We start from the raw sequence: 23,330 nt of genomic DNA on the forward strand, positions 1-23,330 counted from the left end.
ATAAAACATTGGCATTTAATTACCAGAGCATCAATTATGGGAAAGAAAAAAAAATGAGATGGTTACGTCACGGCGAAACCTCAATGCACCTGAACACTGAACGCCACACCCTTCATCCCATTATGCTCACTGTACTCAAACCGGGAATACATGCAAATCAATGTGGTTTAGAACTACAGGCACAGATGGCATGCTGGGAAGCAGTGTGAGAATGCCTTTTGTTTGGATGTGACCTAACAAATATGGTTTGTAGGTTGCAGTGTTTTGTTGAGCCACTGCTCGTCTTCCTCAGTCATCCTTTAAATTTCATTCTCTTCCTCAGTTTGAATTTTAGTAATTTATCTTCACCCAAGATGCATTGAGTTGACATATGATTGCTGTTTGTGTTAACAAGCAACAGGAGCTGAAGTGACTGTATTAGCCCTGTGATTAGATTTGCTTTAGGCAGAAAAAAATGGCAAAACATGGAATTCATGGAAAAAATATGAATGAAAATAGGTAAAAATGTTCATGGTGTGCAGTAAATGTTATTTTTTCAAACTCAGTGAGTAGCCATGACAGGTAATTGTAATTTATTGCCATAATTGAGCAGCTCTAATATCAAAACCATCATTTTCTTTGAAGAATGCACCAGACCTTTCACTTCTCAAACAATAACCCTTCAGTTGATGTAATTTGGACTTGCTGTAGAACAGCAGAGCTAAGCGTGTTGTTGCAGAGACGACTGTAAAGGTTACGTGATATATCAAACAGCTTCATTATTTAACAGGGATCCTCAGATTTGTACGGAGTTCTGGTTTTATTTTTCCCTTTTTATTCTTTTAAAGTTTAATCCAGCTGAGTTCATATGTGGGGCAGTGTGTCAGAAGGAGAGTCAGAGAGAGCTTTGTGCTGAATGTACTTTCATCTGGCTAGTCTCACACCCACTCTGTTTGCTGATGTGTTGTAGTGGGCTCTCTGCAGCCAACGCGGCAGCCTTTCAAACAACACTGGCTGTATTCGGGGAGGGGTGGCTGAGAGGGCTTACTGGTAAATTGGCAGCCCAGGGAATACAGGGTACTCTCACCCCGGCGCTCACCCACTCACATGCTTTCATTCCCCTTTTTACCCTTGACCATTGACTGTCTGCACTCCCTCTTACTGGCCAGCATAAATCCGCTTTCCTAGTGTGTCAACTGCTCATTGTCTCTTGTCTTCTACTGTTTCCTCTGCTCTGGTATTTTTACCTTCTCAGAGCTTGCCAATTGAGTCCCAGCATCACTCATTCGAGCAATCCATCTCTCTTAAGTATATCCTCGCTTATCTGCGTGTCTCTTACTTTTGATTAATAAGACCCTCACTCTTCTGGCTAATTACATCCTTCAACAATGACAGCGAATCACAAAAGTGCTGGAAAAAAAAGAAGCATGTGTGCACACTGGGGTTCATGCATGTATGCACTGTAGGCATACTAACCAAATCTGTTTGAAGTGTGGGACCCTAAAAGAAGAGAGGGCTCCTGTATGCATTAAGTATTCATGTGACGTGTTTTGAGGTGCATACATGTGTGTGTATGCGTGCGGGTATAGGGAGAAAAGAGAGTGCTGGCAAATTGCGCCGCAAGCACCCAGCAATCGAGCGCTGACACCTCGTCTGGCAGTCGGAGGGAGAAGGGGCTGGGCTGAGGGAAAAAGGGGAGAGGGAGAGGAAGGAGGAGGGATTGCATGTGTGTATGTGAGATAGAGAGAGAGAGGGAGGAAAGAAGGACACGGCAGGACAGCTGCCAGAATTTCTCCGATAGCAGGAGAAGGACCAAGAGGTGGAACAAGAGCAGGAATTCTCCTTCTCTCAAAGCCGAGCCAGGAGTGGAGAATCCCTTCCAGTCCTTCTGGCTGTGGGGAAGACCGTCGGGACGTTCAGCCGCACTCAGCAGACAGAGCGTGTGGGATTAACTCCATGACAGGAAACAGTGCAGCTTGTGGAACGAGAGAAGACTTGGGATGAAGAAACGGAGAGGGGAACTGAACTGCTTCAAGCTGCTTTTCTAAGACCGTGAAGTGGTGCAGAACTTTTTCATGTGGAAGAGAGTTGGGGATGTTTTTTTAAACGGGTGCTCCACCTCTCTTGCTTCCTCTTTGGAAACTCTCTGGATTTCACGCACCTCTCTCACCATTGCACCTATCCTACTTGGTCTTGCAGAGCGATCATCCCTCCTGCCCACCTCATCTTTGCCCCACCTGCCGCTTGTTCCATTTAGTTACTATGACGCCCACGCCTCACCCCGATCGTCCTCCCTCCACCCCTCTGGCGTCTTACAAACCTCTGTGAAATCAAGCGGAACCTCAATGATTGCGATCGGAGTAGGAAGGAGCCCCGTGCCCTGACTAGTGAGCAATCCCCCTCCTCCTCGCCGTGTTCTTGGCGACTGCGCTGGCGTAGCAAATGCGCAAATAATGGAGAACAGTGACGGCACAGACACGGACCTCAAAGTTGATCTGAATCAGTTGTCTGTTTTTTGACTATGAACATAAACTAGATGATGGATTGGAAAGAGCTGTAAGTACATGGCTGCAGCACATTCTCACTGGTGCATGTTAAGCAAATGTAAATAAATATACTTTGAAAAGAAAATTGAGAGATCTCAGATATTGGTTTACTCAGGGTGACATTCTGCTTTGAGAAGTTGGAGCAAGTTGTGTGTGGAAACAGCTTTGCTTGCATGGAGATTGAGAGTGAACAGGTGGATAAGCTGTTGTGGGCAGATGAAATCTGAGCCACTTCTCGCCACCTTTTTCCTGTTCATAGTTGGCATAGTTGGGTGAGGCAAAGATAGGACGACGGGAGAGGCAGAGACGCAAAGAAGCGGTTAATTAATCTCAAAATGTGGATGTGAATCTGTCTCTGCTTTCATTCATGAGCACACCTGCGCACCGATTGTCATTGTGCAGCATCAATTAAACTTCAAGGTTATCATCTCGGCTTTGGGATGTAACCACCCCTCTGTGGTCAGGACAGCTACAAATCATTTTGGTGCCCTTTTTCCTGTGCAGTGTCTTAGGCTCACATTTGATTTATTCTGCTGCTGGAAGAGAAACGACAGAATGGGGCGAGAGAGGCAGACGGATGGGTTTCTCTTGAATGAATGTGTCGCAGAAACCTCCCACATGTATACCCATGCATGCTGCAGCATGCAGCCACGTGGACTCCGGCGTAGTTTCACCTTCCCTTTTTTTCTGGCTCACATCCATTTCTTCCATCTAGTCTTTATTCATTTTTTTTTTTTTCAGTCACATGATCCGTCTCGCATGCTATCGCACATAGGCAGCTCCCCAGGGAGACGCTTCTCCTGCAGCCTTCTTGGATGCAATAATTATTCCATCAGCCAGCAGCGTGTTCCATGATTGTGCTCTTCGGCTGTCGCTGTAGGGGGTGTTACAGTGAAGAGGGGAGTAGTTGAGATTGGGGGGGTTAGATTGTCACTACAGGCAGACAGGAATAGGAACATGGTGAGGTTTTTGGCAGCAAACCACCCAGTTCTGTCCAGAGGAGCCCAGAAGAGGAGTAATGGGCTGAGACTGGACGCTGAGGAACTCCTGCTGACTTGGAGACGTGTAGTTTTATTTCATTTTGATCACTGCCTTTCCCTTTTTTTAAGAGTACCGCCTCTAAAATGTAGGAGTGCACCGGTCAGGCGTTTCTTGGCCTAGATCAATGTCTGGCTGTCTTTATGGCCTAACCTGCTGTAATTCATAAAAGAAAAAAAAAAAAGTCCTTAAGGTTTTGAATACAACACAAAATGAAAGAATTGCATGATGCTGAAATAATGTTAAATTAATTTTCAAGTTTAAAATGGTATCTGTTTTTAAGAAGATGCTATTATCTGGATTAGTTCAATTATATTAGCTCATTAATTAGTCTATTTTAGGATGAAAGTGATGCCTGGTGCTCATTTCCTCATGGTTGTCTGTTTCTTGTGACCAGAAGTGTTTCAGAACAGAAAATGTTGTCTTTCTTGTGAGATAAAAGTGGGATATTCTTCTTTCTGATGGACAATATACAGCAATAGGTGAGGGAGGGGAAAGGCTACATCATACTGTCCTCCATATAATATATTACAAAATGTTACCTATCAGACTAACGACTTAGGCAATTATGCTATTAGGGTAACGATTTGCGGTTTCATCTCAGATAAATCAGCTTAGGCGTAAGAACAGTGTGATGGAATCAATAGTGGTTTTGAAAATGTAGCTTTTTTTTTAAACTTTGGTATACCCGAACATCGTTAACAAGCTAAAGCTAGTTTATTGTTCTTCTTTTTCAATCCTATATACTAAATTGAGCTACTTGTTCCTTCATGTTAAACAATCACTTCTTTGTCCTCCCAGACATTCTCTGAAATCTGACTGCTTAAGACCACTTGAGTTCATCGGATCTTCCTGGGAGGCGTGCTTTATATGCCAACATTGAATTGTTGGCAGATAAGCTTTAGCTGATAGGGGCAATGCATTAAATCCCGTCAGGCAAATATGCTGGTTCTTTTCCATGAGCTGCAAAGCAGAAATGAGTTCGATACCTTTTTCTCACGGTTGGAGCCAACGTAGCAGAATCGCCAGGTGTCCATAAACTTGTTCACCTATCAGATGTTCAAAAATCAGGAATGTGGCAAATTTCTGAACAGTGATTTTGTAAAGCTCTGACCTCCTGTTACCAATTTAACTTGGTTCTGATGTTGATTTAAGGATTTTACAATGAAATTATCTTCTCTATTTTCTTAAAAACAAATCAAAGTTTGATAGCTTTTTCTCTCTTTGTGTCAATAAAAATCTACAAATGCAGTTAAATGTAGTAAAACAAAAAATATATGTATCACATATTTACCTCCAAAAAGACTATTTTTGTAAGTTTTGTAGAAACTTTAAGAGGATTTTCTATTGCAATCAATCAGTAATAATCTTTTAGGACGGGAGGAAACATTATACTGTGTGTGTGAAAGAGCTCTGCAGTTAAACTGGATGTACCTATTACTTCAACGTGGCTGTAATACCTTGAGCTGTTCTTGTCTACTGATGTTCAACTCTATTGTGATAGCCTGAATGAACAATGGACCTAACTCTGCAAAAAATAAATAAAATAGACAGGCTCCTTTTGTTCCATGTCTGACTTCATCTCTAAAATTAAAACTCATACTGAAAATGGCAAACTTTTAGTATTTACACTGAAAAATAGAGAGTTTTCAGATGAGTATACCAACCCTATTGCCAGGTAAATCTCTAATACGTCTGTATTGTATGACTACATGTAAAGACCAGCTTTGGCTGCATAATTAAACGCTCCTAAGGAAAACTCATTCTTCTGCTGTGACTTGAATGATGAATGAACATGCTCTGTCACAAGTGCTTAGCCATCCTACAGTTACTAAGGCGACATGCGTTTCCCATCTGGTTGTCCTTCAGTAGTGCTCACCTGGCATGTCCGTGGCAGCCCGGCTGTGTCTGATCAAGATAAGTGATTAGATTTACTTTGTCTTCCAGCTATGACAGCCTACATTTAGTCCCCAGTGGACTGAGAAAGTTGACTGGTGATGATTTATATTGTATTGGTGTAGTTTAAACAATGATTTTCAGCTGACACTGATTGCTAATTCCATGTGGTGAAAGAATATAAGTTGGGAGATTGGAAAATAAGTGTGTTTTAATTATGAAAGGAAGGGAGTGGTTTCTTAGAAGAGCAATTTTAGCGGTTTTGTGTATGTTGGCAAACTAAAAGGGAAAGTGTTCACCTTATGGAGGTGGCATAGTGTGAGCACTTGGCATGACACCTCACAGAAACAAAGCATAACCTTTCTGGCTTGCTGGATCTAACCATACCTTCATTTCCTATTTTTCCCTCTTTTAGGGCAGCTCAGAAGCTTAACCTCTCCTCCAAACGGAAGAAACACCAGCCCTCCCTGCTCCACCCACAGGAGCCCTCCATCTACCCAACTAATTTCAGTGGCATCCTGCAGGTCTCACCACCCCCGACTCCGCCATGTCTCCTCCGAGCCGTGTCCAAAGTGAAAGAGAACCCAGGCATGGGAAAGGTGAGAGCATGCTCACAGAAACACATTTTTCTACCCATAATGCACGCTGATGTATCCTTGTCCTCATCAACATCACACACACACACATACATAGATACACAGAGAGACCCCTGTTTGAAGGGGTGAAAGGCAGAGTGGAGACAGACTGGTCTACAGGCAGCATGCCGTCTGGTCCAGTTCATGCAGATTCAGTCAGATAAGCCTGCTGGAATGCCATGAATTCACTCAGTTTGTGGGACCAGCATTCCTCTCTCAACACCGAAAGCCAGTAAAAGCTGTAATTCACATATCTGTGGTCACCACAACAGCAGGATTCCTGAATCCATTCTACATGTGGTGCACGGTGATGAAAGTCGGCCTGGCAGCTATAGGACAGTCATTAAACAAAGCTGTGCAAACAAGTCGCTCTTCCTTTGAGGTTTATTGGGTATTGTTTGTCTGAGCCGACGTCCTGTATTTATAAAGCAGAAGTCCCCCGAACAAGATTAGATCCCACCTGGATAGGAAACCCTCGCTTCTGCTGCCAGGTATCCAGACGGTTGAAATTTTGCCTCATGTTGTAAATCTCCTTTCAACATGCAGACATCATAAAAAAAAACTGTTAACAATTTTCTTCAAGTCCAAACAAGATCAGTGGTTTACATCTGCTCTGCTAACAGGACAGTTGACTTTTTATGAGATTTTATGATCTGGCCTATCAGAGTTACAGCTTTATCTTGTTAGTGAACAAATACACCAATACATTGTCTCGTTTCTTTGTTGCCATCCAGAAATAACAGTTTCCCTTGCCCTCTCCAGCTTGACTTTGCCTGCATCTGGTTTATATCAGCAGCGCTGTGACACTTGAGTTGAATGGCTGGTTTCCATCAGCCATATATAGGTCACTTCCACTTCTCTGCTTCTTACCTGCAGACATTTATATATGGAGTCGTGCCAAGCAACACAAATGGATTTCAGAAAGGGATCAAGGTGCAGGGAAACCAAAACCATTAGCAGTGTGTTAAAATACTGTGGCCTTTAATATCTTTAATATTACTGCCAACATAAACAAACCTGAGGCATTAGCTTTTATTTTTCTAATGACCTCAGCAGTCATATGTAGAAACTCAGTTTAAAAGTCATAGCAAATGTAATTTGGTCTTTATTTGAATGTTTCTGTAACGAAACAATAAGATTCGAATAACAAAGAAAGTTTGATCTTGGCTAAAGAAAATTAAGACGAAAGTACCTTCCTAAAGATACCTGTTGAACATTTGTGCAAGTTAACTGGTGACGATGCATAATTTTAGACATTTTAACAACAAAAAAAATCAGACACTTATATTCAGTTGTGAAAAATCACATTACTTCATGTTGCTTTTCTATGAAACGCAATGAGGTCTGTGGTTGTAGTGTAACAATAACGAATGTTTGCAACATTGAATACTTCAATAAAGTGCTGTAAACTCACTCCAGTAACAACATCCAGCATTTGAAAGAACATTTATGTAGAAGTTCTGTGGAATCCCTAGGCTGAACAAAACAGCCTTCAGCCAGAAAAAAAAGTTATTTTAAAGGTTTTGCTTCAGTGCCAAAGAGAAAACACACATACTTTAAATGAGTCAGGACTGATTTGCATCTTAAATAAACTGCGGTGTATAGAGACTATTCAGATAATGTAACACTAAATGCTCTGAGAGATGAATGGACTGTTAAACACATCCCAAGAGCTGTTTCCGTCACCCTTCAGTCACGGATATGTTTCCACATTGCCTTTGGAGAAATGCAAGTGAGAAATATCTGACCATCAGATTGTAAAGCAATATGGAGGTGTCCAGATTTCTAAAGAAGGGGTTTTGTAAATTGTAGTGTTTTATATCCAGACGTGTTCAAACACAGCCACACAACCACACACGATGTTTCTCTGCAGCAGGAAATTGTAAAATCCCTCTGCTCTTGTCTGGAGGAGGTTGAACTGCGCACCACCAGCAGATTGGCTCCGCTCCTGTGACACGAGCTGTCTCGTCAAAGCCATGCTCAGTCAACGCTTTAATGCATGGGCTGTCATCGTTTTCAGTTTTCCATGCTGGCACGATGACCCGTACGCTGACCTGTGGAATTTGTTAAAACCGTGAAGCCCACTTGATGAATGTGAAGCCGCAATATGCAGCTGGGTGGCTTTCAGGCTGTTTAGCAGTGAACTGACTTTTTCTGTGCAACTGAGGGCAAGGACAACAGAAGGAGGAGAGTGAGTAGGTGGAATAATGGAGGAGGCGATGGAGGGTGGGGGGGCAGATGCTGGTGCGCTCCCATGCTGTTGAGTTGCCTGCGGTCTAGAAAAACAACCTGGATTGGGATAATCCCACAGCAGGGCGTTTCACGCACATCAATTTCCACCGTTTTCAGCTATGACTTTCAATACTCACCTTGGTGCCTTTTACTAACACCATTAAGCAATGTGTTGACCCATTGAGTTTCCCAGTCAGTGCAAGACTGAAAGTTTCCATGGTAACCTGAGATATGGTTCAGCTCTGAAATAGTCTACACGACATCGAAGGACTCCTGATGCAAAATACACCAAGACTGCTGTGACTATAGCTTTCCATCGACGGTAACATTTTGAATCAACAAAAATGCGATTTTTTTTTGTCTTAAACTTTAAATTAAGATTACAGCTGAAGAGAAAAATCTGGTATTTGTGTCTGTGTGTACCGCCAGTGGCTGACAAAACTGAGAGCCTATCCTTTTTTTATTTTCGTTATTTCAAATTTTTTTTTAACAATATAGATTACTATTTTTTGTTTTTTGTTATACAGGCATACGCTATGCATACATTTTGTAAAGGGTGACATCTTGTTTATATTGTTTGCAACATGCAAAAAAGGAAAAAGTTTATTGTGTAAAAGAAAACAAAAAATGTTTTTCTGAATACCCAATTTATAAAAAATTTGTTGACTTAATTAAAAAATAGTCACATCCCACAATGCATAAAGAAAGCTTACTATGTTGTTTCCTCTTTTTTTAGATGAATAAAGGTTCTTAGACCAAGTTTTTTTCTCCACCTTTACATTGAACAAGAGATAAATCTCTGCTGACTCCATTTCCTCTTCTCTGTTTCATACATTTTGCACTTTCCCACGTTCTAATCCAGCCTTTTCCCCTCCTGGTTTTTGCTTATCTTTCTAGGTGAAAGTGATGATGCGAATCTGTCCGTCTCTGGAGGCTGCAGACTCCTCAGAGTCTCAGTCTTTCTTAAAAGTTGACAGCAGGAAAAAGCAGCTGACCCTCTACGACCCCGCATCCAGCCCGCACTCCAGCTCAGGGCACAGGAGGTCCGCCACTGTGGCCGTCCCAAAGATATTTGCCTTCGATGCTGTTTTTACCCACGATGCCTCACAAGTAAGAGCCTCTATGTGTGTTCACGTGGGTGTGTTTTTTTAAGGTGTTGGGTGGCAATTTAGCCTCTCAAGGACGAAGGGACAATCTTTATGTTTGCAGGGTGTGACCAGGGGCTTAGAGAAAAATGCCTGTCTTGGGTCAGGGGGCATTCTTACCAGTGTGAGCCCAACAGCTGGGGCTTTTAAGCTGTCTGAGGAATGATTTGAATCCACTCCGTTTATATCCAAACTCTATATCTAACCACACATCTCCCGTTGAGACACAGAAAAAGGTCAGCATTATATTTACTGTATTGCAGAAGAGGATTAGACAAGCTTTCTACTTGGCACAGATTTGCAATTTAACATTATGATTTACATCACCGTTTATTCTTTTATTTGTTTTGCAAATGGCACAATAAACTCAAGTAAAAGAGGTTGTGATTACTGGTGTAGAGGAGCATATCCTTAGCAGAGAGAGCCCCAGATCTTCCATCATACCACCTACGTGGAACAATTATTTTCCTAAGTATGGTGCTGATAGCTGAAGTCTAAATGTTTCTGCTGCAGAGCTGAAGCCAAGTTGCTGGATTGTGCCTCTGGGACGGCTCTGCTGGTGGCTAACAGCTACAGCAAGCTGTTCAGCTGTTACAGGTCTTGTTTGCTGTGTGATGTATGGTAAGGGCCCACCGCTCCCAGAGGACCGACGCTGAAACAAAAATACACAGTGCAACCTTCACAAACACACACCTGAGTAATAGAAATTCCTCAAATGGTATCTATCGTCATCTTTACAACTTTTCCTTTTCAGTCCTGATCAGGCTTTTATCTGCTTGGTAAAAAAATATATATGTAGAAAAAAAATTTAACTGTGTCATGAACAGCTTTGTCTTCTTCTCATGGTCTTGAGTTGATACTTTCCTTATATGAAATGTTCCAGCTGTTTAAAAAAAAAGGGTTTTGAAGAGAGATCTTGCAGGTGATGAGAACTCCACCCTCGTCACCTGTTTGCTCACATTTTCTGCAAAGTGTTACAGCAAAAATGATGTTCCTTTCTGAAGGTTTATTTTCAAAACTGGAAATGAATTTGTGTACTACAGTATCGCATCAGACAAGACAGATCAAGGTGAGACATCATCCATGTATAGTACTCACTTTGTGTTTTAAAAGTAGGCGTGGCCACAACGGCTTTTTTGTTGTGAAAAAGACATTTTTAAAACAGGTGGATTGGGGTTCATTATGTTTTACACTTCCAAAATCAACATGCTTCTTGGTTCTAAGACATGGTATTTGCCCTGTTTTATTTTCTTGTTTCAGATGTGTTGTTCAGCTAGACTTTGACAGTGATGGGCGCATGTTTCACTCTCTCACAGGCTGAGGTGTGCTCAGGGACAGTAGCTGAGGTCATCCAGTCTGTGGTGAACGGTGCAGACGGCTGCATCTTCTGCTTCGGCCAAGTCAAGCTCGGTAAGCTCCTCCACTGGCAACAGATTAGACAACAGCCTTTGTTAGTCTCGGGGAAAAAAAAAAACTCTCATTGCTCTTTGTTAGCTACGCTTGATGTCCACAATTGGCTTAGCAGTGCACTGGGGTGAGTCAAGGAATAGGAGATTGGAGGGAAGAAAGAATTGGTTTGAGGTGAGGGGGGTTGAGGGCTAAAGTACAAGCTTCAGGGCTCAGTCTCTAATTAAAATCTTAGTAATTGGTCCAGCCAGTCCTCCTAGGATGAAGAGCGTGCTTCTCTCTTGGTGCTGTTAGCTATAATTCTCCACAGAATGACTGCTTCTGGAATAAGTCCTTGGATTAGCATTTGATTTTATTTTAACTTTATGTTACCTCCGATGCCCCGCACCAGTCATTTTCTTTTCCTTCACTAATTGTTAAACCTTGTAACCTTCGCATAATTTCCAATGTGGTTTAAAACGCTCGCCAATTAAAGACAGCCGGCGTAATATTTGCAGCTTACAATTACAGGCCTCAAAACACTACCTGTACCTCGCAAAACCTCTGCATCCTGTTAGGTCAGAACCCTAAACCCTAATGGGTTGTATTGCGATTGAATGGGACAAACACAAAGTAACACATAATTGCTAATTAGAAGGAAATTAACATGGGATTCAAGAATCTGCAAAGTGTGCATTTGGACATTTTTTTTTTTTTTTTTTCTAATTATCCAAAATTTTATTCCAACCCAAGCAGCTGACTTTACATCTGAGATAAAATCTTGGGAGAAAACCTGTTAGGGGTTGAAAAACACTTAACTGAGGAGGAGGATTACATTCCAGCAAGACAACAACCCTAAAAATATGTCCAGAGCTACAATGGAATGGCTATGATTCAAGTATATTCAAGTGCAAGAATGGTCCAGTCAAAGTCCAGCCCAAGATCTGTTTGAACATATCTGGTAGGACTTGGTTATCATGCCCATATATACCTTCTGTGAAAATTGGGGCCTAAGCCATTTTTGAAAAGATGATTAGGAAAAATAATTTGTCTTTCCATGTGCAAAGCTGGTTGAGATTGACTTATACTAACTGCAAAGGTGATGCCATACTTCTTAGATTATTAAAACAAGATTTCAATTTCACCATTAGGCACCAATTTGTGTTGGTATTTTGCATAAAATCCCAATAAAAACGATTACATTTGCCATTGTAATGTAACAAAATGCAAAAAAAAAAAATCAAGGTTCAGAAATACAAGACATTTTATATGTGAGAATAAATGTTTCTCGTTACATTTCCATTTTTATCCCTTTCTCTTTAACTCAACAGGCAAAACATACACCATGATTGGCAAAGACAGCTCCACTCAGAGCTTGGGCATTGTGCCCTGTGCTATTTCCTGGCTCTTCAAGCTCATCAACGAGCGCAAGGAGAAGACGGGCACTCGCTTCTCAGTCCGCGTGTCTGCTGTGGAGATCTTTGGGAAAGATGAAGAGCTGAAGGACCTGTTGTCTGAGGTGTCAACAGGCAGTCTGCAGGAGGGCCAGTCCCCGGGAATCCATCTGAGAGAGGATCCCATCTGTGGCACTCAGGTGAGTATCGCTACAGCTCTTCACTCTTCCTTTGTTCACTGATCCTTTCATTCTCTCTGTGGGTTCCAGTATTATCCGAGTATTGATCTTTTTTTCCTATGATCCACCTCTCCTTTTTTCCTCCAAAGAGATTTAAACTTTCTTGTTAGTGCATCTGTGCGAGTTTCTCTTTTATTCCACCTCTCCCAGGACTTCCCAGTTATCTGTCTCGATCATACTTCTTCTATCCATGTTTAATGTATAAGCCAAACTCATCTATGTTATTGATAGCTTTCTTCTCTCTCATGCGGACTCTCCTGTCAGCATCTATTATGGATGAATTAGAATCAGGCCTCTGTAGCACAATAGAAATAATACTGGGGGATGGTAAGAAGTGGATGTTTGAAGGTGTTCACAGGTGTTGCTGACAGATGTTGTTTTTGGGGGCAACTGTGGACTTTGACTTCAAAGGAAATGCAGTCCTGTGAAGCTTGTCTTCCTCTCGGCAGCCACGCGTGGGCTTCTGTATGATCTCTTCTTCCTTCCTTCTTGTCCACCCCGATTTTACATTTGTATCCTACCACTACCATCTCCTACCTTACCTCTCCTAATCCTCCTCCTTCTGTGTGCATATCTGCTGTTTTAATTGCCCCGGAGACACACTCTAATATATGCTGGAGTCCAATTAACAGGCTCCTTTTCCTTTACTGCGCCTCCATTTTTACACCTTCTTTTGCTCACCTCGCCACTGCTCTTCAACCCTGTAGCTCCAGAACCAGAGCGAGCTTCGAGCCCCAACTGCTGAGAAAGCCGCCTTCTTCCTGGACGCAGCCCTCGCCGCACGCAGCACCAGCAGGCCAGATGCAGATGAAGATGAAAGGCGCAACTCGCACATGCTGTTCACACTACATATTTACCAGTATCGCATGGAGAAAAGCGGCAAAGGAGGAAGTTAGTATTTCTGTAAAATCTTCAAGCCTCCAAGCTGACATTTGAGGCATTCACGTTGCCGTAAAAATGGGAGTTTTCCTTCACCACAATAGATTAAAAGAGTATTTGTCTTGAAAATAAAAAATAATTTGATAACTGTTCATATGATGTGCTTGATTTAAGAATGAATGCCTCATTTAATATCTGAATATGGAATGATTTATTTAATTTATTCATTCATTAGAATCCTGATTTTGCTGGATTTATTATTATTTTTTACATAATAAAACAAAGCCAGAGTTATAATTTTTTTGGGAATGTAGCTGGTTGGATTAAGAGTGTTTTTGTTAGGTGTGATTTGATCAATATAGCCATAGCTACAGTTATTTAGCCATTTCCATTTGTTAGTTGGTAGGATTTAGTAGCTTTGGATATGATTTTAAACTTCTCCACAAACTTACTGATCCATCTACTGTATTCCTTTGTCTTCACAATGCTGGTTGTTCCCTAACTGAATCACCTCAGTGGGAGTCTTTCTCCTAAACAAACCGGACAGTTGACACAGTGCCGTGTTGCTCCTGTCACTGTAACTTCAAAAGGGGAATGTCTTTGTTCTGCTTACCTGGTTCCCCTTCTTCCATTGGCACAGTGTCGGGTGGACGGAGCAGACTGCACCTTATTGATTTGGGAAGCTGTGAGAAGGTCCTGAACAAAAGCAGAGATGGAGGTGGAGGCATGTGTCTTTCCCTGAACGCGCTGGGAAACGTCATAATGGCTTTGACAAATGGAGCAAAACATGTACCTTACAGGTAAGAAGACCATAATTGATTATGGGTTTGTTTCAGTTGCAAAGGTTGACAATTTATTTGCCTTTAGACAATATCTTTTCCTTGTGTGATACAAGATTGTAATAGTATTTTAAGTATTGAAAGATTAACAGTTTGTCACCTGGGAGCTTTTTTTCACATCACGTATTAAGGACGCTTCCCCAGACAGCACATCCGTTACTTTTGTCATTGTTTTAAAACATGACGGGGCCGCTTGCTAATAGCAACTTTAATTCATTCTCTAGGGACAGCAAACTAACAATGCTGCTGAGGGAGTCTCTCGGCAACATCAACTGCAGAACCACCATGATTGCCCATATCTCAGATTCCCCAGCCCACTACGCCGATTCACTCAACACAATCCAGCTGGCTTCTCGTATTCACCGTATGAGGAAGAAGAAATCAAAGGTATGCTGAAGATCTGTTCTATATATGTAAGATTGCATTTCTTTTTACCTTTTTTTTGCTATGGTATTAGCCAATAAAGCAACTGATGTGACTTTTTTGTACTTATGAAAAGGTACAGTTTGTCACCGATATAAAAACATGTCATGGTCAGTTTTGTTGTCTTCTTGAGGTGTAAATATATTTTTAATCAAGATTAAAATCTGCATTTTTAATCTTGCAGATTTTAAGAAAATGAGATTCTTACACATGCACCCATATAATACCCCATATCGCAGATTAAGTTTTTCTCAGCTCGTCTGCATGTAATCGATAGCACTGCCTAAGTAAATGTGATTAGGGAAAGTTAATGAGGCCCAATAGCAGTCTGTATTTATTTGGTTGTGGTCTCAGTGATGATCATTATGCTGTTCAGATACAGCAATTTGTTTTACTGACATTAATTTCCATGTGTCTATTGATGTGTACTTTTAACCTTTAGATAAATATTGACATGCAATGTAAAATACGTTGAAATATTAAAAACTCATCTGCAATCCATCAAAACAGTTAAAAAGGTTTTGCAAAATAGAATGGTCATCACATTAATGTTTTAGACCAATAAAATGTCACCTGCTCTAATTATAACACAAAATGCACACTGAGGGACGGCATCAGCCTTTGTCCCTACAAGCAGTAATCACAGGATACTAGTTCCTCTGTAAGAGTGAATGATGAACATCAGACTGTTAAAAAAAATCTTCAACTCTGTACACAAACCATGTACAACACCAAGTTACTTAAATGTAGGACTTGAAACTGGCTATTTGACACAGCTCATCTTATTAGTAAGAATCCAAGTTCAGCTAATGCTAAAATAAGCATTTTACTGCTTTCTTTTGAAGCAGCTAATGTTCTTTATAATAGCAATCTTATATGTTTTGATTTTGCTCTTCTTTGAAGTATGCATCCAGTTCATCCGGAGGGGAAAGTTCCTGTGAGGAAGGCAGAGTTCGACGGCCACCACACTTAAGACCATTCCACCCTCGGACAGTAGCCCTGGATCCAGACCTGCCAGCTCTGCTCAGCGACCCGGAATACTCTTCAAGTAGTGAACAATCCTGTGATACCGTCATTTACGTCGGACCTGGGGGAACTGCAATTTCAGATAGAGAACTTAGTGACAATGAAGGCCCACCTGCCTTTGTTCCCATTATCCCCTCACTTAACAAGAAGAGATCTGCAAAAGAGGGCCCTCAGGATAGAGACCAGTTCTTTAAATGCAATACATTTGCTGAGCTGCAGGAGAGACTGGAGTGTATAGATGGTAGTGAAGAGCCCACTGCCTTTGTCGGGGAAGGCAAAAGAAACCAGGCTAGCCCTAAAACAGAAAAATCCAAGGAAAACCAAGTCTGTAATTCACCAAAGACTGGAGTAAATCTTTACAACAACCAAGAGGGAAACTTAAGTAAACAATCTATCCCTATTCAAATATCCTGCAGTGCCAATGTTATACCCAAACTTGATGCCAACAAGAGGCAATGCATGCCTTCAGAAAGGGTGCCAGCAGAGACTGTCCAAAATGTATGCAGAACCAGTGCAGATGGTGAGAAGGTATTGATGTCTGAAAGCCAGGTCACCACAAACAGATCAACACCTCCCATAGCCATAAGCTCGGAGCCTGTAGTAAGGGAGAAAGTTTATCCCAACAAGAAAGCCTTGCCGAAGCCAGCTCCACCTCCTTCACAACAAATGGAAAATCTTGAAAAAGGAGAACGATCAGGCACCAGGATGCCACCGGTGGGAATGAGCCACCAAGCTGTTAAAAGAAGGGACCCTTGCACATCGCCTTTGCTCAGAGCACCTGTAGAGGTGTGTCAAGTGCGCTCAACTTTAAGGGAAAGGTGCTTGGATCGAGATATCCTTAGAGCTACTGTCACCCTACAGCAGCCAGTGGAGCTGAATGGGGAGGATGAGTTAGTGTTTACCGTTGTGGAAGAGCTCTCCATTGGCAGTATTGTAGATAAGGGTCGGCCATCAAGCATTATTAGCTTTAACAGTGACTGCTCACTACAGGCCCTGGCTTCTGGTTCTAGGCCTGTCAGCATCATCAGCAGCATCAACGATGAATTTGATGCCTACACATCAACTGTGGGAGGATCTGAGGTCAACATTGCCATGGTGACACCCACCCAGGAGAGCACAATGGAGTGTATAGACAGCAGGGGGTCGTCTATCAGTTCTTGGTTGAGTGAGGTCAGTGTCTGCACCTTGGAAAGTGAAGGGGCCCATTCAACCGATGTTTTCCTTCCACAGGCCCAACACATAGCGCCAGAGTCCACCTTTTACTTCGATTCCCTTGAAATGTTTCATTGCATGTCATCTACAAGAGATGCCAAGAGCTCCTTAAATGACAGTGGATTCAGTTTTTCTGAACAAGACAGTGACAGTGCCACATCAAGTAAACTGTCATTGACAAGATGCCCCCAATCCCCAGAATCAACCAAAGGGTCCCTTCGATTTACATCTAAATTACCCAAAGCTCATTCAGTGAGCTCCCCTCCACTTCCACAGGGCTCCTCAATTGTCCACTCTAGTCTTCCCAGGAAGATTAAACCTACCTCATCCATCTCTCATAGCAGTAGCAGTAGCAGCAGCAGCATTAGAGATCCACCGAGGCAAGAAGCTAAACAGGAGGATCCCTGGCAGCGTGTCAGCAACCACCCAGAACCTCAGACTTCTGACTCCAGCAGCACCAGCAGATTTCTCAGAAATCCCCCCTGTGGTGTCTTTTCCAGCAAAACATCCAACAACAGCAACAGTGTACCTCACCCTCCCAAGGTGCAGGGGTCTACCTCATACCAGAGAGTGGTTGATGGTTGTGAAAAGTCAGCTACCAGAAATCCACCCAGCAGAATGCCTCAGCTGAGGCGAGGAGCCACCACCCTGGGGACGGTGCCTGTTATTCATTCCTCCTCTGATCACAAAGGAAGCCAAGATATTGTTTCATCTTCTGGAAGCCTTAAATTCTCTTCGCTAGGGAAAAACAACAAGGCTAACTCACAGAAAGCAAGTAATCTCCCCAAGCCTGGCTGCACCTCACCACCTCCTCCTCCAGTTAGGAAATCAAGCCTTGATCACAAGACTAAGATTTTGCTTCCCCAAAGTGCCTTAAAGTTAGCATATGGAGAGGCAACGAGGACCTATGGGGGAAGGGCAGCTGTATCAGAGGATGAACTTGAGGTACATCGTAAAGCAGACTCTACCAATTTCAAAACCTCCAGCCTCAACACAGCCAAAGTTACCTCTAGCCTGAAGGCCAAAGGTTCTAAAGGAGAGGTTGGTCTGCATTACAGCAGTCAAATGTCACTTGAAAGGTGTGAAAGCCTTTCTCTCTCTGGCTCCAGAGTTATGCTTAGCAGGGAAAACAGTGGAGCAAGTCTGGGTAGCAAATCCAACAAGTCAATTCCAAGATTTGGTATTCCTAATTCATCGAGTTCTCCGATAGCTACCTTCCAATCTACTCAAAGTGGTGGAAACAACACAAAGCCAAGTCAGGCTAAAGCCTCTGTAAATACGAGAGCATTAGGAGCAGTTAATGGGAATAAAGCACGCTCACTAGCAGCTAATAACTCCAAGGGCCTCAGCTCCTCTACTAAATCTTTGGCCTCTCCCGTGACCCGGAATACTAATGCCAACCTCCCACCATCAGGACGAACATCAGGCTCTCGGACTACTGCTCCAGTCCCAAATAAACCCGGGAGAGGGACTATCATGGGCACAAAGCAGGCCATTAGGGCTGCAAACAGTCGTGTGAGTGAACTTGCAACGGGGAACATGTCAGGAAAGCATGGCAGAGGTTCAGGAGATTCAGACAGCGGGAATGACAGTGGAGTAAATGTGGCTGATGACAAGTCCCCCACAGCCATGCTACCTTCTCCGTACAGTAAAATCACTGCTCCCAGACGGCCTCAGCGCTATAGCAGTGGTCATGGCAGTGACAACAGCAGCGTGCTGAGTGGTGAGCTGCCTCCAGCCATGGGCCGCACAGCTCTGTTCTACCACAGCGGAGGCAGCAGCGGATATGAGAGCATGATCAGGGACAGTGAAGCCACAGGTAGTGCTTCGTCTGCCCTTGACTCTATGAGTGAAAGTGGGATGTCATCGTCAGGCAGAGCAAGGAGCTCCAAGTATCCCAAGAAAAGAGCTAATGGTAAGAAAAATAACAAATGTAATGGAAGCACAGAGAATAACAGAGAAAAGACATAAGTCATTGGTTTAGTCCACAAAATGAAAGGCCATTGGTTGAAGACCACAAAGCATGCAGGAAACTGCAATATTGTTATGGACATGTCAAGTTTACTGCTAAATTAGCCTTTGGCCATCCTAAAAACATTGACAGATTATAGTAGTGATTCAAGTCAAAATAAGAGACATAAATAATTGTGCTTTAATTTTTTGTGGGATTGAATAATGAAATGATAATGACGTCTGTAAAAAAGACGATAGGGCAGCTGCAGCTCATTACATATTTCTAATGCCAGAGTTCTGACCTACACCTCAAAAATGAATCATATCGTATCACTGCCCTGGCTCCATCTTTTTAAAGTATAGATTTTTAAACCTTGTATATTGACTCCCAAAAGGGGTATTGAGCATGGCAGCTCATCCTTTAGCTGGGATGTGTAAAAACTGTTCACTCATTCAAACCAGTGCACCATTACTGTTTACGACTGCTTTCCTGTAAATACAGCTTGATTAGTTCATTTTTGTCTTGGCTATTAATTTGTTTTCATTTGAAACAATTCTTCTTCAATGATTATTAAATGTTATTCTTGTAACGTACTTTATTTACCTGTGAGTCACTTTGGATAGCATTGTGTAAGCTTGCCTTGTCCTTAACCAAACATAGAAAATGCTTACCTAACTGTATGGTATGCATATTTTAAGGCTTCCAGAGAAGGCGGCTTATTCCTGCACCCCTGCCAGACACATCGTCCTTGGGGAAAAAGGTGGCCCCAGCAGGCCAGTGGGTGGACTTGCCTCCTATGTCTGGACAGTTGAAAGAGCCCTTTGAGATCAAAGTATATGAGATTGATGATGTGGAACGGCTCCAAAGACGGCGTCAGGAGGAAACCGCAGAGGTGAGTGGAGGGTCAATCCAGTCTGTTTGCAGCTCATGTTGCTAAACTTTCGTCATGTCTGGGTGAAGGGCTTGTGACTCCTGCTTGTTAAGTCTGTTTTGCAAGTGCATCATTATTGCCACACATTCTCAAGATGTGCCACAAAGATTTACAGGACTTTGTGGAAATAACTTGAATCTTTCCCATCTAATTTCCTTTTAACAAGTAGGACAAGAATAATATGCCCCAGACGTTTGACCTTCAGTCAGCTCAGCAGCAAATCCTGGCGTTAAAATGTCTGTGTCCAGACTTTGTGCGTGGTATTTTGGTAGCATTCCCCATGAATGTCAGAAGTCTAGTGCACTGATAAGGGTTTCCTGATTTGAATGTGAGAAGACCAGGGAGTTGTGTAAAAATTCAAGCAAAAGATGGACATTAATAGATTGACCATGTGGACATATACAAATACATCCTCACTTTACTAAAACCACTTCCAAATGAATTTGGAACAAATTACTAATATTTTTCTGCGATTAGATTAAAATCTAAATTTAAATTTGGAATCTTTTATTTTGATATACTTCAATAATATCCAGAACTCACCTAAAAACATTAGAAAAACTGACCCTGCACTTCATACATTCCTAAAGTGAAACAAGGTGGTGGAAGAGACATAAAAATTAGCTGTGGCAATGTGTTTCTGCGGCAGTGTTAGTATACATGGTTATCATTTACTGATCCAAAATTTTGTCTCAATTTCTTGCAGAAACCCAACCAAGAAGTTGAAAAGGTACGCTTCTTTTTCATATTGGCTGAGATTCTTTATTAAACAAATCTAAATTGATACTTCATTTAAAATGTAACACTTTCAATATGCAGTTTGTGGTCTAGGTAGGCAGAACAAGGAAATATGCAAACTTGATTCAAAGTGCTTACTTTACTGATTTACTCTTCACAATTAGAAACTGCTTGTTTACTCTCTCTTAATGGGTTCTACAGAATCCTCTGGTTATTGCAATGAATAATCCCCTTTTTATCCTGTTTTAGGGTCTGGTGTATTTTAACAGCAAGTGGAGGTTGCTAGAGAGAAGGCAACAGCAGGTGAGGGAATTAAGAGCAAAGCATCAAGTGTTGTTGGATGAGCTAGAGGACACAAAGGTTCGACTAATGATGGATCCGAGCAAGTGGGTTGGAGAATGTAAGTCACCGTTACTTTTGGTGTACTGATATTTTAGTCCACAGCCTAAAAAATACATTTGTTTAAAGCCCTAAGACAAGATCTCTTGTCTCAACAGTTGACGTGGACCAGAGTATGGATAAAGAGTCTCCAGACTACCTGGAGGCCTTGGCGCAGGCCACAGAGGAGTTGGAGTTTTGCGTCAATCTTTGCAAGTCCCACGTTATGATGGTGACTTGCTTCGACATCAGCATGCCGTCAACACCCGGCACTCAAGAGGGACTGCGGGAAGTTGAAGTCTGAGGACAAAAGCAAGTAGGAATCAAAAAGAAAGTGGAAGTGAGAAGAAAAAGGTAGAAGAGATGTAGCAGTCAGTCTATAGATATCACTGGAATGAAGTACAAAAGAGACGGACGGGGGACAAGAGCAGAGCTTTACTGAAAAACATAGGAGATCTCGACCATCTGAGCTACAGTGCCTCGTTGTCTAGGACAGAGCAGAGGAACGAAGCGTGAGCACAAACGCTGTTGTCTTCATGGCAAAGCAGTGGCTATCACTTACTGAAAAGTCGACAAACACCCTGAAGTGCCTTTTTTTAATGTTCTTTTTGAGTCATTATTTTTCATACAACGCAGGTGTTTTAAGCATACCTGAACATAACCCTGAACACGTTGCTTTTAAGAAAAAAAATATTTTATACCACATTGTATAGTGTATTTAAATGAATGTGTGGTGTGTACAATTAACCTTTTTTTTAAGTGGGAAAAATAAAGAAAAAATAAGAAGCAATAAGCTAATGTTATTGCGGTCCCAGACTTTGCCTTTTCTCTTGTTTCTAACCTCAAGTCAACATTTTTCCCATTGGTCATTCAGCCTCTTGCGCCTTAAGTTTGATTTGTATTTCTGTAGTTTTCTAGACTTTCAAACTGGACTGTATTATTTCATTACAGACCGCCTATCCTCCTGTCAGCTGGCCTGTAATAGCTCACAGGGTGGAAATGATTTGTTTTCCCTACAGTTGCCTTTATCAAAATGGGTCTCTGTGGATCAGCTGGTGTGTTTGATGGCAAGCAAAGTTTATTTGAAGTGTGCTAACTGATGTTTATCCCTGCAAATCAGAAAATGAAGCCAAAACAATCAGAAAGGCACTGTGATGGACATTGAGAGATTTTTCCACCCTCAGTTGTGACAGTAGGTCTATGGATGCTCATCTTTGAGCTTTATTCCTCTGCAGATGGTTTGGACTATGTAATGTAAGACACAAATGAGACAGCACCAATGTGCCAGCCTCTTCCTGTACAGTATTTTTCCTAAACAGTGCATTTCCCAAGTGCTACCAAGCCTCAGTTCTATGCATTCCAGCACATTTACACTGTAACTACTTTAAGGTCCTCAGCAGCAACGTTAATCTTTATCTGCAACAAGACTGTTTAGAAAAAAATGGCAACATTTAATAAACACCTCACACAATGACTAAATCTGCTTCCTCTCGTGAAAGGATGCAGAAATGGATGGTGATTGTAGCGGTGTCCAGCAAAAATCAATCATATCGGCTCTTTGAAGCCACCCAAACGCGTTTATGAATCAAATGGCTGACACACAGAGAAGAGAGATCTGAGAGAATAATTGTTCCAAAAACATGAAAAACCAGACTTGCTATGATTTATCTAGGTGTGCTTGTTTTGTTTCCTTTTACAAAGATGTGCTCTCTCAGGCCCTCACAGAAGATGCTGCATGAGATTTTTTAACCATTTTTACAGATGATTTCTACTCTCCATTTTTACCATTCTAATTTTTTATAATAATTTCGGTTTTCACTAAGGAAGAGGATGGGCTCATGAATAAAAAAAAACACAAAAAAAACGAACAGACCTTCTTTTCATAGATGTGATAATATGTAAGGTCTCGTTTCATATCAAAACCCATATTTTCTAAGATCTTTGTTTTTGTATAGGATTTTCAAACCTTGTGTATAGATGTATAATATGGCAGCTTGTGTTTTTTCCCAGTATCTGTGAATAAAATGTTTCTTCTTACAGATGTGAACAAGTTTGGTCATTTTATCATCCAAAATTAAAGGGCTTTTGCCAAGAAAATACAAATCCAGACAAGTGGGAACTTGGGTTAATGAATTACAAGAATGTTTCTTCTTTCACAGAATCACCTCAAATCTGCTTAAATAATTAGAAATTTTTTTTTTAAAAGTGAGGTTATGATAATTCGTCACAGGAAAACTGACATGACACTGGAAGAAGTAATAATATCATTTCTTAAGATTGGTCTTACAAGCCCTAGTAGTTCTCATTTTGGGATAGTAAGATATGAAATGTAGGTGGCGGTTAAAGCACAGCCACCTACCGGATGGCAAACCTTAAGTTGGTTTGTTGCCAATAAAATACAAGAAGAAGAGAAAATGCGGAAGTAGAGCAAACCTCGGACCATAGAGATGATATCATGTC

The 23,330-nt window shown here is 41.8% G+C and overlaps 1 protein-coding gene across 4 annotated transcripts in view; it reads left to right on the forward strand.

The window, feature by feature from the left end:
• kif26ab (kinesin family member 26Ab) overlaps positions 1–22,907 on the forward strand; it is an 82,356-nt gene extending 59,449 nt beyond the window's left edge. For 3 of the 4 annotated variants that reach the window (XM_017302555.2, XM_008400176.2, XM_008400177.3), the window contains 12 exons: positions 5,875–6,058; positions 9,224–9,436; positions 10,788–10,881; positions 12,189–12,451; positions 13,198–13,381; positions 14,010–14,169; positions 14,433–14,595; positions 15,535–18,784; positions 19,522–19,715; positions 20,461–20,484; positions 20,742–20,892; positions 20,990–22,907. In XM_017302555.2, the coding sequence (XP_017158044.1) occupies positions 5,875–6,058; positions 9,224–9,436; positions 10,788–10,881; positions 12,189–12,451; positions 13,198–13,381; positions 14,010–14,169; positions 14,433–14,595; positions 15,535–18,784; positions 19,522–19,715; positions 20,461–20,484; positions 20,742–20,892; positions 20,990–21,174 (5,065 nt within the window). In that variant the 3' untranslated portion in view covers positions 21,175–22,907. Of the gene's footprint in view, positions 1–1,702; positions 2,536–5,874; positions 6,059–9,223; positions 9,437–10,787; positions 10,882–12,188; positions 12,452–13,197; positions 13,382–14,009; positions 14,170–14,432; positions 14,596–15,534; positions 18,785–19,521; positions 19,716–20,460; positions 20,485–20,741; positions 20,893–20,989 lie in introns of those variants that run through there. The other variant, XM_008400178.3, reaches the window with a different exon arrangement.
• Positions 22,908–23,330: the final 423 nt, after the last annotated feature.

This window comes from Poecilia reticulata, chromosome 22 (genome assembly GCF_904066995.2).
Source record: "Poecilia reticulata chromosome 22, P_reticulata-male-v2, whole genome shotgun sequence".
NCBI classification, from domain to species: Eukaryota; Metazoa; Chordata; class Actinopteri; order Cyprinodontiformes; family Poeciliidae; genus Poecilia; species Poecilia reticulata.